The sequence below is a fragment of the Oryzias melastigma genome, linkage group LG21 (assembly GCF_002922805.2).
Source record: "Oryzias melastigma strain HK-1 linkage group LG21, ASM292280v2, whole genome shotgun sequence".
Lineage (NCBI taxonomy): Eukaryota > Metazoa > Chordata > Actinopteri > Beloniformes > Adrianichthyidae > Oryzias > Oryzias melastigma.
In genome coordinates, this window is record NC_050532.1 from 4,416,240 (window position 1) to 4,431,062 (window position 14,823).

A 14,823-nucleotide genomic window follows, 5' to 3' on the forward strand; every position below is an offset into this window, starting at 1 on the left:
TATATATATATATATATATATATATATATATATATATATATATATAAAATCTTGAAAATATTATGTTAAATTTATAATAACTGAAATTTCTCAATTTCAGGTTAAATGTGTTATGGTAGTTTTAGAATTTGTATTGCTTTTGAAGATATTTTGACTGGATTTTTACTGTGTGGTTTATTTCGATTCTCTCTTGAAAGCAATAAAATAAATAAAAAAGACTGTTGCGGTCCATGATAAAGGTTACTCACACAAAACATCAATAAGAATTTTGGCTACTTTTTCTGCCTTAAGGTACAAAATTTGATTGCAATTATTAAGTTGATTTTGTTTTCCATATTTTATTAAATTTGACATTAGTACAACTTCATTAAATGAATGTTTTTTTATCTAGATTTAGTTATTAATTTCAAGTCAGTATTTAAGATTGAGATTTTTTACACAAGTAATCTCATGTTCTTTACAACTCCCCATGATTTAAAAAAGGCTAACTTGGACAAGTCATAAAAACTTGCATTTGATTACATTCTAATGTTTGTAATGCAGTTTAAAATAACCTTGGAGTTGTTTTATGTACATACGCTTGTCACTTTTTTCTGTCATTTGAAGCTAAGTTTGTAAATGCAGTAGATGAAGAAAGAGAAACGAAGCTCTCATTCAGCGCCGTTTCTTGGTTCTTTTGTCTTCTCAGCGGTGGGAGCAGAAGAGGTCAGACGGCACCATGAACGGCCAGCTGGACCTGAGCGGGAAGCTCATCATCAAAGCCCAGCTGGGCGACGACATAAGGCGCATCCCCATCCATAATGAAGACATCACATACGACGAGCTGGTGTTGATGATGCAGCGCGTCTTCAGGGGCAAACTGCAGAGCAGCGACGAGGTTACCATCAAATACAAAGATGAAGGTGCGTCAAAACATTAAACAAGCTCTGATTTTTTTCTCAACGCTGAGAAGTGTGATCACTATGAAGTCTTCTTTTACCTTTGCATATCCACAGATGAAGATCTCATCACCATCTTTGACAGCTCCGACCTGTCTTTTGCAATCCAGTGCAGTAGAATACTCAAACTGACTTTATTTGGTAAGATAACATATTTTCCTTGCTCCTTTTCTTTCACCTTATGTTTTTTTTTCTACTTGTAAAATTCAAGCATATTTTTTTTAAATAAAGCTTTTGAGTAATGCTACAGTTTTTAAACTTAGCAGTTTATTCTAGCTGTTCCAGTGGCTGGCCGCTAGAGGGCAGTGTTTTGTAGAGCAAATCTCTCCACTCAAAATGAAAGTTTTCTCGCTTCCACCAATTGATTCAGGATCAGTTTCTATTGGTCTCCTTGGACCAGCTTAATAAGCAAATCTTTTTTTTTTAATATTTTAATAAAAGTAATTGTCTAAAATAAAGTTTTAATTTTATTTAGGATGTAACCAAAGGCAGTCAAGTTCGGTTATAGCTCCAATGATGATTAAACAATTAAATATAATATTTATAGCATTTCCGTATCTTTTGTAAACACTTGTAGTTTGCAAGTGTTTCTAATGGATTAATCTTTGTCGGCTAAGTGGAAAAAAGACATTTTAAAAACTTTCAACTCCATAATGTATTCAAGTCAGAGCATCTTGAAGAGTTTGAAGTTGCTCCCAGGACACATTTAGTACAAATCCTAATCCCTGACTATTTAGATGAGATCCTTTTTAATAAAGAATTTAACATTTTTTTTAATGAAATCTTTTTCAGGTTAATAAGAAAACATATATTTTTTTTAAAAAGGGAATAATAAGTTGGGTGCATAACAGAGGTAAATCATTCAGGAGTTTTGACTCAGTATCGCATGCTAAGACCTCAAGAAGATTATAATCTCCAATATGTGCTGAGATTTAATGCATGCAGCAAATCTAGGATGCCATGATGGCCTCAATCTCACAGCTTTGCCTGAATTTACCAGTATTTCTTTGTTCTGGCTCCTGTGATCGGACAGTAGAAAACTGCAGAAAAAAGCACTTTATTTCTGAAAAACTACTCTGTTTACAGAGGGTTTGTGGTGATTTACTTTCTGTTGTGGGACAGACCACACGGTGCAAAGCATTACCCAGAATTCCTTTTTATTTGCTCGTCATGAACTCCAACAATCTGCTTCAGTTTTTTGCAAGGAGCAGATTTATTTCCAGCATATAAACTACTGGCTACAATTTAACAATCCTCTCAAATGCATTCATGATCAAAATATGCTACAACTTGTTTCATTATTACACAAGTTCTTCACATAAATGTGGGTGTAAATTGAAGTAAATCTTCAAACAATAGGCATCAAAAACGTATAAAATAACTAAATAAGCAAGTACACAGTCATTAAACCAACATGATGAGTCTCCTAAATACTTTATTAGCCCAATAGTTGATTGGTAGCATAACATTAACTGAAAGAGGTAACCTAAAAATAGGAGAATAAAACTAAATCACAATAAATTAATAAAATTATCTTTAAATTTTACCTAACAAAACATCTTATATCGAAATTTAGAAACAAGGAGTTCCACAAAGCTCTCAGAAAGGGAAAAATAAGCAAAAAAGGTGACTGTTAGATAGCATTACTTCAGTCTGTTTGTTGTAAAGCCAACTTATGCATATTTAATCTAAGCAAATGGTTTGTATTATTTTCAGTTTTTATGAACCTGATTGTTGTTCATGATCGCAGTGACAAAAAACTAGTGTAATAAGTGGAAATTATTTTTTTTAAAACAAAATAAAAATACGATCTTCGTACGAGTTTCCTCATCTTAATAAATCCTCAAGTTCTAAAACTAGCACTTATTCTTAAACATAAATCTAAACTTTTATTTCCAAAATAATGGCAGTGAATGCCATTCTAACTTCTCAACATTTGTTGAACTCTAAAATAGCATCCAAAACATTTTAACAAAATATTGAATTACAATTTGAGTTATTTTTAGGGTCTTACAGCATTTTTTCTTTTGAAGTTTGATGCAAAAAAATTTGACTCATTTTGAATTTAATGTCCTTTCTTGTAGCTCTTATCGCCTAATGAAACAAAAACTTGTCAGCTGTGCCGATTTTGAGAAAAGCTTGGAAAGGTGTGGAGCAAAGAGAAGTTAAAGTAATCTGGTTAAATATCCTGAATATTTAAAAACAAAGTTTTAAATCTTTGCAAGTATCATAATTTGGAGTGTTCCTAAATCTTTTATGTAGGCTAAATTCACCTAAAAATGTCATTTTTTTCACAAAACTTTATTTAGCTTTTAAGTGGTTTTAGAATGAAGTAAGCCACTTTAAAAAAGATAATCTGTTGTAATGATCTTATGTTGTTTTTTTTTTTTGTAAGAAAAAGGAAGAGCTTTATGTTGACTTTTTAAATGTAATCATACAAATAATAAACTGATTGTTTGACCAAACAAGCCTCATAGCATCTGACTGAGATTTGTGTAGAAACACGATCTCTAGCACTTACTGCTTATTCTGTTGACGGTAAAGCCAAAGAAGATGGTAAAAACATAGAGAAATGTTTGTTCACAGTGACTCAAATAATATTAAACAGTATTTTTTAAATAATTTTCATTTTCATTCATTTCATTCCTTTATCTGCAGTGAACGGCCAGCCCAGGCCTTTGGAATCAAGTCAAGTGAAGTACCTCCGCAGAGAGCTCATCGAGCTCCGAAACAAAGTCAACTATCTCCTCGATAGCTTGGAACCCCCCACAGAGCCCGGCCTAGCTGCTACTGCACCAGACACCGGTAAGCATCTCTTCTCCAATGACACTGACAGCCATAGAACCGTGTTACGTAGATCAGGTTCAGGTTCAAGTCAGTGGACTCACTACAGTTTGGTGGGAAAGGAAATGTCTGAAAAATGCTTTTACAGGAAAGTTATGAAATCAAAGCATCTGGAAAATGTCATCCAAATACAACAGGTGCTTGTTTTTCTCCTAAATAAAGCTTAAAAAACAGTAAATTAAATAAAATTGAGCACAAATGAAAGGAAAGGTGTACAAGACTGTGGTGAGACCAGCCATGTTGTTTGGACTAGAAACAGTGGGACTGAAGAAAAGACAGGAAGCAGAGCTGGAGGTAGCAGAGACGAAGATGCTGAGGTTCTCTTTGGGAGTGACCAGGATGGATAGGATCAGGAATGAATACATCAGAGGGACAGCACATGTTAGAGGTTTTGGAGAGAAAGTCAGAGAGGCCAGACTGAGATGGTTTGGACATGTTCAGAGGAAAGACAGTGAATATATTGGTAGAAGGATGCTGAGTCTAGAGCTGCCAGGAAAGAGGTCTAGAGGAAGACCAAAGAGGAGGTTTATGGATGCAGTGAATGAAGATATGAAGGTGGCTGGTGTTAGAGTGGAGGATGCTGAAGACAGGCTTAGATGGAGGAAACTGATTCGCTGTGGCGACCCCTGAAGGGAAAAGCAGAAAGAAAAAGAAGAAGAAGTCTTAGCTTGTGGTTCTTTGAACAAACATAATTTCTTGTACATTAGCATCCCACAAATGGTGTTAGCATTCCACTAATGGGTACTAGAGCATTAGCATCTGCTACAGTACTGCTAATGGTTTTGGTTTGGGCGTACCTCCCTTAAGATTCTCAAACTGAGGAAATTTCTCCGCAGCGACATTAATGATAGTGGAAGCATAAATTGGCAGATGTGTCTTAGAACCTTTGCAGCATTTGTGAAGCACTAATGCACAAGTGGCCAAACATTAAAATCCTCCCCTCGTCTTAGCCTGAGACATTTTGGTTTTTCTCCATACTTCTCCATATGCAAAAGAGCTCCTTACTTTCTCTGACTGGGTGGATTGTGGTTACCAATCAGGATTCACTTGAAGGAATTTTTACACTGATCACTTGAACTAGATAATCTGGTTTGGATCAAAAGTATTGCTATACAGTGTTCCCTCGCTATATCGGGGTTCACTTTTCATGGTCTTGCTGTTAGCATGTGTGCTCTGCGTCCTGATTGGCCATTGGCCTTGTCAATCTGTTCCGTGTCTACTGTACAGAATGCATTCAACTTTCCACATTCACATAAATCTTGGATTGAATCTGATCTTTATTATTCTCTACTTATTTTTCTACGAAAGTTTCAACTTTGAGAGTTTAAACAAGAAAGTGTGAAAATGTTCATGTCTGTCAGTGAAAAGTATAGAACGTGTGTTGTGAGGGGTTTTACAGCCTTAAAACATCTGTAATCCTACTTTGTAGGTTTCACCTATTGTGGGTCATTTTTAGAACGTGACCTCCACAATTAACAAGCCAACGCTGTAATTGAGCCCCATTTTAATAACATTAAAGTTCATGTTGCCTCCAAAGGGCAGCTATGTCCTGAAGGTAAGAACTTCTGGCTTATGAATCAGCAGAACATGTCGCTCTCTGCTTGCATTTCAGTTCCTGCACAAAAGCTGCTCTTAGTTTCTATCTTAAGCCCCAAAACAGTCAAAAAAGACTCATAAGATCGTCTGCTAGGCTTCAGTTTGCTAACAAACAAGGAAGAAAAAAAACAACAGCCACAACTGTAAAATCTGAATCCCACATGGACTCTGGCAGCAGAACGAGACAATTTATAAGAGCAAAAAGAAATTAAATGTGTGTAAAAAGAGTATTTGTCTGCAAAGATGCACTAACTTTGTTATACAGCACTTCAGTCCGGTTCAGCTGTGGTCGGACTCGCCCATTCGTCTGCACGGCAGGCAAAACTCCCGTCATAGATTCAAATATCAAAGACCAAAACTTATGTCTAAGAATCTTTATTATTTTAAAAGAAAAATACTTATTGTTGCCGCAGTTTCACTGGTGTTATTTTTTTCTTAGCTGCGCCTTTTGTTCAGATCATTGACTGTATGTGAGAACTGGACCAAACGAGTGTGACTTCACCAATGGAAAATGGCGCCAACAAAATGAAGGCAATCCAGTTGCCATTTTTTCTTAGTTAATTAGGAGTTGAATGAGTTGTTTGATTGTAACATATCAAACATAAGACGCCTTCCCTGCAGTTTTTCTGATGTTTTTGTCCCGTTTGCAGAGTCAGTCGATGGGCGTGAAGGTAAAGTCGTTGCAGCTGACCCCTCAGTCAAAGGCCCCCCCGTCAGTGCAGCCAGCATGTCGGCCTTTGACCCTTTGAAAAACCAAGATGAGGTCAGCAAGAATGTCATCTCTGCTTTCGGCCTGAGTGAGGACCAGGCTCCAGGTACTGTGAGCTACACAACCACCAATCTATGAGTAGTTGTAGCGCAAGTCTTCAATGTCCATCTGTCACCTGTAGCTCCCCCTGCTGTTGTAGCAGAGGAGCGCTCGGGAACCCCCGACAGCATCGCTTCATCCTCATCTGCAGCGCCTCAGCCGGGAGTCCCCCCCCAGCCACAGCCTGCCTATCCTGGAGTACAGCAGGGACCGCCTTCTGGGATGGATGGTGAGCTGATGCAACCTAAACTCTTTTAGCTCTCAGTGTTCACATTCTTTAGGCGAACTCTTCAACCGTTTTAACACAGTTCCTGCAGATTGTGCTGCAAAAAAAGCAGACTTGTGCTGACTAGCTACACTTTACAGTAGTAGGACTTTACGCATTCAAAGTCGATTGGCGGATTCTGTGCCATTATGCAACACTTTATAAAGTGTTGCATAATGGTGCAACGCCACCTTTTTCTGCCACAGAATTATATCAATCGCTTAAATGGTCAAAGAGTTACGATTGTTCAAAGTACGTTTGTCGTTTAGGTGTCCTGCGACATATTTGAAGGATTCATGCAGGAAAAATACCAGAGCCAACTTCAGGATAAAAGCGCTTTAGTGTCCGAATAAGCATAAGCAGTCTGCCTTTTAAAGAGCTTTATAAATCAGTTTTATCTGAAAGATGCAATATAGATTTTATCCATTATCTGTTGACAAAATCTGTTTTACTGTTAGTTTTTTAAGTAAACACGAACGATGACCTTTTGTTCAGTTTTAAACACTTTTTAGTTTGCCAAATCAGTGTGTAATCCTACACTCTGTTGCCAAAGAGCTAAATGATGATCCATGAACAACAGAGCAGTCTTCTCACGTAGCAACATGTTTTTAGCTTATTGTAACTTCAGCTTATCATTTAGTCTGATAGCTCATTTCTGTTTTGCTTTGATTAAAAAAGAAACCTGTGCAAATCCATCATTTTGTTTTTCCTTACCTCATGTAGTTAACCATGCCAAGATATTTGAGGTTAGGGTCTGGATGAATGTGCACTGATTGGAGTAAAGAAAACAACTGAGAGCTGAGACACAGTTTGACCCCGGATCAGTGCTGCAGTGAAGGACAGCATGCATGTCGGTGTGATTCTCTTCACTTCAGATGGAGTTTGGTTAACCCACTTTCTATAGTTCTGTAACATGTTAGCGTAGCTAAAAGCCACTATTAGTTATTCACGAAGAAAACTTGCAGTGTGTTTTAAGAGATATTAGGACAATAAAACTTGTGATACATCAACAAATGGCAAAAAAAAGCAACTCGTACATAATTTCCATATCACTCTAACAGTTTTATTTAAATAAAAGTCAACATAAGTTATACTGCAAATTATCTCAACAGGAATCTGGTCAGACAATCTACCTTTCTAGTCAAGCTGGCAAAAAACGAATAGACAACAATTACGAACAATGTAGGTAGTGTCTGCTTTGGCTTTTTAAAAATCTAATGGTTTCTCTGTCTAAACATGTGTGTTAACATTCAACATTTATCACAGTTTACACCTACTACCATACACGACCTATGTTGATTTATTTATTGTGCAAACCTATCTTAGTGCTGTCAAATGCTTCATTTTTTTTGTGCGATTAATTGTGACCTGTAATAATATTTTTTTAATTGCACCTCTTTAACCTAATATTTGCTGTAAAATTCCTGTTTTTGAGATATTTTTATTTAAATTAATTTAATTTATTTTTTTTATTTATTATTTTATTTTATTTATTTAACCATTATTTAACCAGGAAAAAATCCCATTGAGATCCATCGATCTCTTTTTCAAGGGAGTCCTGAATTCATCCTGAATTAGAATTCATTTCGGTGACATTTCATTTAAATGACATTGTGGTACAGTAAAAGATCAAATTACAAAAAAAAAAATGACTTTATGATGTTTTCCTTATATAACAGACTTCCATCCTTTACTTTTACACCAATATGGGGTGTTTTATTTTAATCTCAAACAATTAAGAAAAAAATCATTTGTTATTAATTATTGGTACCTTCTAAATAATAATTATTAATAGTGATTATTTGTAATTGTAGTCAGTAATAATTCATTTCAATTAACACAATACTTTGACACCACCTAGCCTATCTGGTTAATTTTGCTCGCTCATAATTAGCTAGGTCTTTCTAATCTCAAGTTTCCCTGGTTTTAAGGACTTGTCCATGTGTAGAGGTCAAAGATTAGCCCGACTAAGCGAATTTAGAGACCTAAATTTAGAGGAATAAATAGTTTCAAGCTGACTAAACTTCTGGATTTGGGTCTAACTGACGCATTAAAAAACATATATTCAGATTTTGAATTACTGTAAAGACAATAAAGTGCCCTGCATTCGCTACATTTTTGATGGTAGATATGACATCACTCATTTGACAAAGTAAAAGCCTAATCAATGTGAACCTTTTACGCATGAATCTGCTGTGTTCTGATGACAGTTCATGTAATTTATATAAAATAAATGTACATTTCTTTAAACAGATAAAAAGGTTAAAAGCATTGCATTGTGCTTTACATTTGCCAATCTAGTGACCATAAATGCACACTGCACACATGCAAAGACTTCTGGGAAATTTTCCTGGCTCCGCATTTTGGAATTGTAGACTCGGATGCCCCCAAAAATATAGGAATGCCCTGTATAATTAATAACTGGGGAAATTGACCAAATATTATGAAACCTTATGATGAATCTATCTATTAACAGGTCTATCTGGCTCAATCACTTTATCATTTAAAAAACAAATTGCAATACCAGAATGACGAATGCACATAATCCAAATTTAATTTAGGCTGGTGTCTGTTGGAAAAAAAACAGACTTAAAGTCATGTTTCTGAGTCTCTTGGTTTCTACTGGTTAATGCGATTGTTGTTTACCGTAAACTGACGGCAATCGCTGAAAAATGATTTCTTGATCATTACCAGAGAATCAAGGCAGTAGATCCTTTGTGAAAACGAAGACCCGACTGTTTGATTCTTAAACTCTATAAAAGATCTCCTGTAACTACAGTTTTCCACTTTCTGCTATTACATAGAAATCTCTGCTGATGCATACGGTTTCATTATGGTTGCTTAAAGCCAAATTAAAGCCAATTAATGCCAGTTCGCCAATTAAAGGTAAAACAAACGTGAGATGAAAGAAAAACTAAGCATATGTTACCTGGAAATGTGTCCATTAAAGACATGTTTATGTCGCTTTGTTCCGTAGGAATGTTGCTGACAGGATTTACAGGGAGATGGTACCAATTTCACCCTGTTGTTTGATGCTGACTCATTTTCCATTACAGTTCTCGTAGGTAACCATTACCAAAGCAATTAAGCCAATTAAAGCCGCCTCCCACCATCATATCCCCCTTTACCCCCCGCGGCTTGTTAGCTGTCTCGAGGCCTCAGTAATCGTTTAAGTTGAGTTTAGTGTATAAAATCTTTAGAGTTCCATGAGAATTTAAAGCAGAGGTGATTAACACAAATGTTTGGAGCTGATGGTTATTTCTGCTATTCTTTTAATTAAAAGTTAGTGATTCTCCACATCAACAACCGACTGAATATTATCATAGACTTATGTGTGTTTTTAAGCTTCCTACAGACTTTCAATGTTCATGAGGCTCAGATGACATCAGAGTCCCACTCTGATCATCTTATGATCTATTTTCAAAGCGTTAGTCTTTTAGTTATGATTATGCCGTTTTGGGGCAAAATCAGAAACCATGTGTCCTTTTCTAGGACATAGTTTAACTATCGGTGTAATTGATGCATCAGAATGGAGCGGAGCAGGGAGCTTGTGATTGCCCAGTGCATTTTCTACTTAAAAAGTAAGCTCTTTTTCAAACTGCATTTTTTGATCTGCTCCTAATTCACAGTAATTTAAATAAAGAAATACTCATAAATGACATTTTTCCTAATATATATTCTCCATGAAAAAATACCACAAGCACATGGTAATAACAGTAAAAACACCATTTTCATTAGTGAGATTTATCTGTAATGAGTCTCTGAAGGGAATTGTAAGTTTTGTAAAAATGGTTTAAGTTTACAGATGATACAAAATGATCTGACAAAAGAGTTCAAATGCAGCAGAACAGCTTAGTGATGATGTCAGATTTTTAGGCACAATGGTGGCTTCCATGTTGGTGATATTTGATGTCCCTCTACACTTTTTGTTCCCATCTCACTTTTGTCTTTTTAATCCTAGCAGCTGAATTGGCTCCAGTTTTGGTGCCTTTATTCTTAGAAACCCCACCTACTGACAGTTTTTTAATTTATTTCGTTAAATTCACTAACCCTGAGTCATCTATAAAAGCCTCTCTGTACTGCATGTCAATGAACGTACTCAAAACTTCAACATTGTCCTGAAGTCTGAAACTCCAAAAAGCAGAAATGACAGCAGCCTCCCACCCCCGTTCATGATGGGATACAGATGAAACCAACTTCACACACATACCTCCTCTCTCTATAAAGATGGCAGCACACTTGTTGAAGGAGATAACAGACGACCACCTCATCATTTCAGTCACTGCTCCTATTTGTCTTTAGTTTTCAGGTTTTAACTCAAAAATTAAAAAAATGTATTTTTTTTATTATCTACTTAAATTAGAAGGAGAAACTGAACCATCTTCATGGTATGAAGCTACACTCTGTTGTTACTGTTTCAAGATGAGGTCTGTCAGCATTTACCGGAGCTTTTCTTAAATTTAGAAACCTGTCAGTTCAGCTCAATTTCAGTATTTCCTAACGCCGTCATCCACTAGGTTCTGATAAGGCGAAGTTGGACCAAAGTCTGCGGGATCCTTCGACAGTCAATGGAAAGATGCCCACAACCTGATGAAAGGCAACGTGCACAAACGTTTTTGACATTACTGTCAAGGCCCGTGATCCGATACTGTAGGAGCTCGACATCTTTTCCTGGAAATTTGGAGGAAAGTTTCTCTGCAAGCTCACGTCACCGAGATAAATGTATTCCATCTGTGCACGAGGGTTTGTGGCGCAGCGCAGTCAGAGGTGATTAAATCTGACGAAAGCAAACAATCGCAGGATTATCTGATGATGCAAATACTGTTTTGATCAAGATAAACATCTTATTTTTGGTCTACATCAGTTCTGTGCTGCCTAACCTGAAGGCTAGCTGTAGCATGCTAGGAAATTTGTTATTTTTTGAGTACACAACTGCGTTTTTCGTTTCTTTTTCTTGGTAAATCTCTTTCCTGATACGTCCAGATGCTCAGGTGATTCCCAGAACTTCATCTTCTCTCTTTTTCCCATGTGCTACAGGTTTATTGTATCGTGTTGACAGATCCAGTCTATCAGCATCCTGTTCAGACATTTTGTCAAATGGACACCTTTGCTAAAACTGTATGAAGAATGTCTTATGTTTTTTTTACTCAGTCGGAAGAAATATGAAAAATTATTGAATGTGAGGCATGATGTGTAACTTTAATTACCTAGTATTCACTAGGGCTGCACGAATGAGGAAAACTTGTAATATTAATGACCAATATTGCAATGATGATATGACTTGCGATACATGAACAAATACCAGAACGACTAATGCATCGTTTCCATTTCACTGCAAGTGTTGTTCAAATAAAAGTGACTCATATTGAACTCCATGAGGCGGGTATCTAACAAAAAGGCTCCATTCGATTGGTCAGTGATGTAGAGGGTTCCATCCAAATAGTCAAATGTGTAAAACAGGCACGTCCAAGGTCTGGCCCGTGGGCCAAATGCAGCCTGTGTTCAAATTTCCACCGGCCCTAAGGCTCCTTTCATCTGATCAATAATATGTGGTCCCTAGAATTTTCTAAAAATTGTGTACAATTACTTATTTCTAGTTGGCTAAATTATGTTTTAAGCCGACCCTTCTGTTGCTCTTTGTGGTTAATTTCTAAAAACTGTTTAGAAATGAGAAAAGTTAAGCTAGTGGTGTAGTTTCTTCTATTTGATTGACTAAATATTTGAAGACAGAGATTGGATAGCATGTATGTAAACATCTGTAGCAACCATTTATCGCAGTTTATCGTTTGCGATACGCATATCGTACAGACTGATATGACGATAAATTTACGATTTATTGCACAGATCTAGAATCCACTTTACCTCCACTGAGCTGCTCATGCTAGTCATCAACAACAATACAATAAGAATTACTGTAATTCAAACGGATTCTGCAGATGATCAAAGCAGCTTTGCTGTGATATGCAACATTATACAGTAAAGTGTTTACAGCACATAGGCTAAATTCCAGGTAATTATATCCGGCCCGCTAGATCATTTTATTTTATTTTTATTAATGGCTCAATGTTATCTTGTGCTTATTTCTAACTTGTATAATATTGACAATATATTTTTATGGAGAATAAAATATTGAAAGTTATTTAAGGTTTAAGTTGATTTATTCTGGAATAAAATTCTGCCTGTTTTTCTGTGACTTTGACACATGTGGTCTAGATTTAGTTTCACAGTTGAGCTAAATCTTGATGTGTGTTAAAAACATCTGATGATATTACTTATGTTTCCTTTCAGGCCAAGTGTACCAACAGTACCAGGCTCCTGGGGGGTACCCGCCTCAGCAGCCGGGCGCCCCCTCCCAGTATGCGATGCAATATCCTGGTAAGAGTCCTGAGAGATGAAAACCAGACGCAGATTTTTATTTCTTCATTAGAGTGATTATTTTGTTCTTCTTTTGTCAGCAGGTTATAGTCCTCAGTCAGGAGCCCCCCAGCCAGGAGCTCCTCAGCCTGGCCCTCCACAGCAGCCGCAGCAGCAGCAGCAGTTTCAGAATTACCCTCCCCCCTCCTCCCAAGCTCCTGCTCCTGCTCCAGCTCCAACCCCCGGCTTCCAAGGAGGGCAGCAGCAGCCCCACCCATCACACGGAGCCCAGCAGTATCCACCAGGAGCCTTCACTCCCCAAAACTTTAACTCCCAAGCCTCCCAGCCTGCCAACTACAGCATTCCGCCCACCTCCCAGCCCGGCTCAGGGTACCAGCCCCGCCCGGGGTACACCCCTCCCCCAGGAAGCACCCCTCCACCTGGAAGTGCAAACCCGTACGCCCGTAACCGCCCTCCGTACGGTCAGGGCTACGCTCAACCGGGCCCTGGCTACCGGTAAAAAGGAGCGTAGCTTTCACGCACCCTTACACACCCTTAATACCCCCACCCTGTATGTGGCTCCCAACTGATCGGAGGGGTGCAGACACAAGGCCTACCTGGGGACCCCCCTCTAAACTCCCCTCATTCAAATATTAAGCCCACTGATGAAACAAGCAGCCCCTCCCAGTCTGATGGTTAGTGTTTGTTTCTGCAGCACGCCGCTCTGTTGTGTCTGCTCCTCCTGCCCCCCCCTCTTGTATCCGTCGTACGTTAGACCTTCAGTACAGCGAGGAGACATCTGAAAACCTCTGTGGAGGAGCGTCCACAACACACCGTCACGCTCAATCCCCTTTTGTTTAGTTCCCTTGTTTTGATCAAACTCACCACCTTTACGGTATTAATTTGTTGATGCCCGTCCCGGATGTTAGGGAACACTAACTAAGTGATGGCTTATGGGAGGTGTAGTTTTGAGTCCTGAAAGCAGAATCTTTATCTTTTGTTTTTTTGAGCTTCTTATTGTGTTTCACTTCCAGTGCAGGTTGTTTTTTTTCCTTTTTCTCTTTCACTGGTTTTTACTAATATATCAAATCAAATTCCACCTTTGAGTGATATTAGTTGTTTATGTATAAACTGTAACATTTTTGTTCTTGAAACTAATAAATGATTGAAACCCAGTGGCAGGATGTTGTGGTTTCTCTTCTCCTGTACATTATATTTCTCCTACAATCTTCATCTGTGGTCTGTGAGGTCACCTCTTCTCCCCCACTCCACCCGGATCTGGAAAACGGCGGTAAATTCTGGGAATGCTCCCATGTTTTCCTGCCTGTGGGTTGTGGTTGGCTGGTCGTGGGAGTAGTTGTTTGGTCTTTAATGTCAAACTGCTTGAGGTAAAGAATTAGGCACACATGGTTATTAATGACGGTTTAAAGAAGCCGGTGGGAGTAACGGCTTTCCACGCAGCGGGAGCCAAACCAAAGTCTGTTCACTTTGTCTGCTATTAATGGACTGTCTGATCAGTGGTTCGCTGGAGGCTTAATAAACTGCTTTCACGTCTACATACATATCCAGTAAATTAAATTTTTATGTCATTCACTTAGGTTAGACAATGTTTTATTGCATCAAAGCCGTCTTACTCCATTTAAAAATATTTCAGCATGTCTGTAATGTGAAAACATGGCTCCAATAGAGGCTAAATTGATTTAAGTGCAGGTTAGGGGATTTAATAAACATTTGGTTAAGCTTCAGAAGAAAAATTAATGCTTTAGCAACACAAAAGTTTATTTTTACTATGGAAATGGCTTATTTTGCCCTTTAATATGAAATTTAATGAAGAAAAAGTACCCTCACATTTGAGATGACGGCAGTGAAGCCTGTTTATAAGCATATGTTTGCCACTGGACTCTAAAAATAAAAATATACTTTTATGTGTATATATAAAGTTTCATTTGTTTTTCATTTAAATAATATTTTTACATATTTACACGCGTAGCAATAACATTTTCGATTACTGCAAGAGA

General features: G+C 37.6%; 1 protein-coding gene across 2 annotated transcripts in view; it reads left to right on the forward strand.

Moving 5' to 3' along the window:
• The window catches only part of tfg (trafficking from ER to golgi regulator), a 16,596-nt gene extending 2,616 nt beyond the window's left edge, over positions 1-13,980 (forward strand). Inside the window, exons 2-8 of one of the 2 annotated variants that reach the window (XM_024286904.2) lie at positions 689-902; positions 996-1,079; positions 3,597-3,743; positions 6,029-6,193; positions 6,269-6,415; positions 12,740-12,826; positions 12,910-13,980. In XM_024286904.2, coding sequence (XP_024142672.1) covers positions 719-902; positions 996-1,079; positions 3,597-3,743; positions 6,029-6,193; positions 6,269-6,415; positions 12,740-12,826; positions 12,910-13,325 — 1,230 coding nt within the window. In that variant the 5' untranslated portion in view covers positions 689-718 and the 3' untranslated portion in view covers positions 13,326-13,980. Of the gene's footprint in view, positions 1-688; positions 903-995; positions 1,080-3,596; positions 3,744-6,028; positions 6,194-6,268; positions 6,416-12,739; positions 12,827-12,906 lie in introns of both variants that reach the window. The other variant, XM_024286903.2, reaches the window with a different exon arrangement.
• Positions 13,981-14,823: the final 843 nt, after the last annotated feature.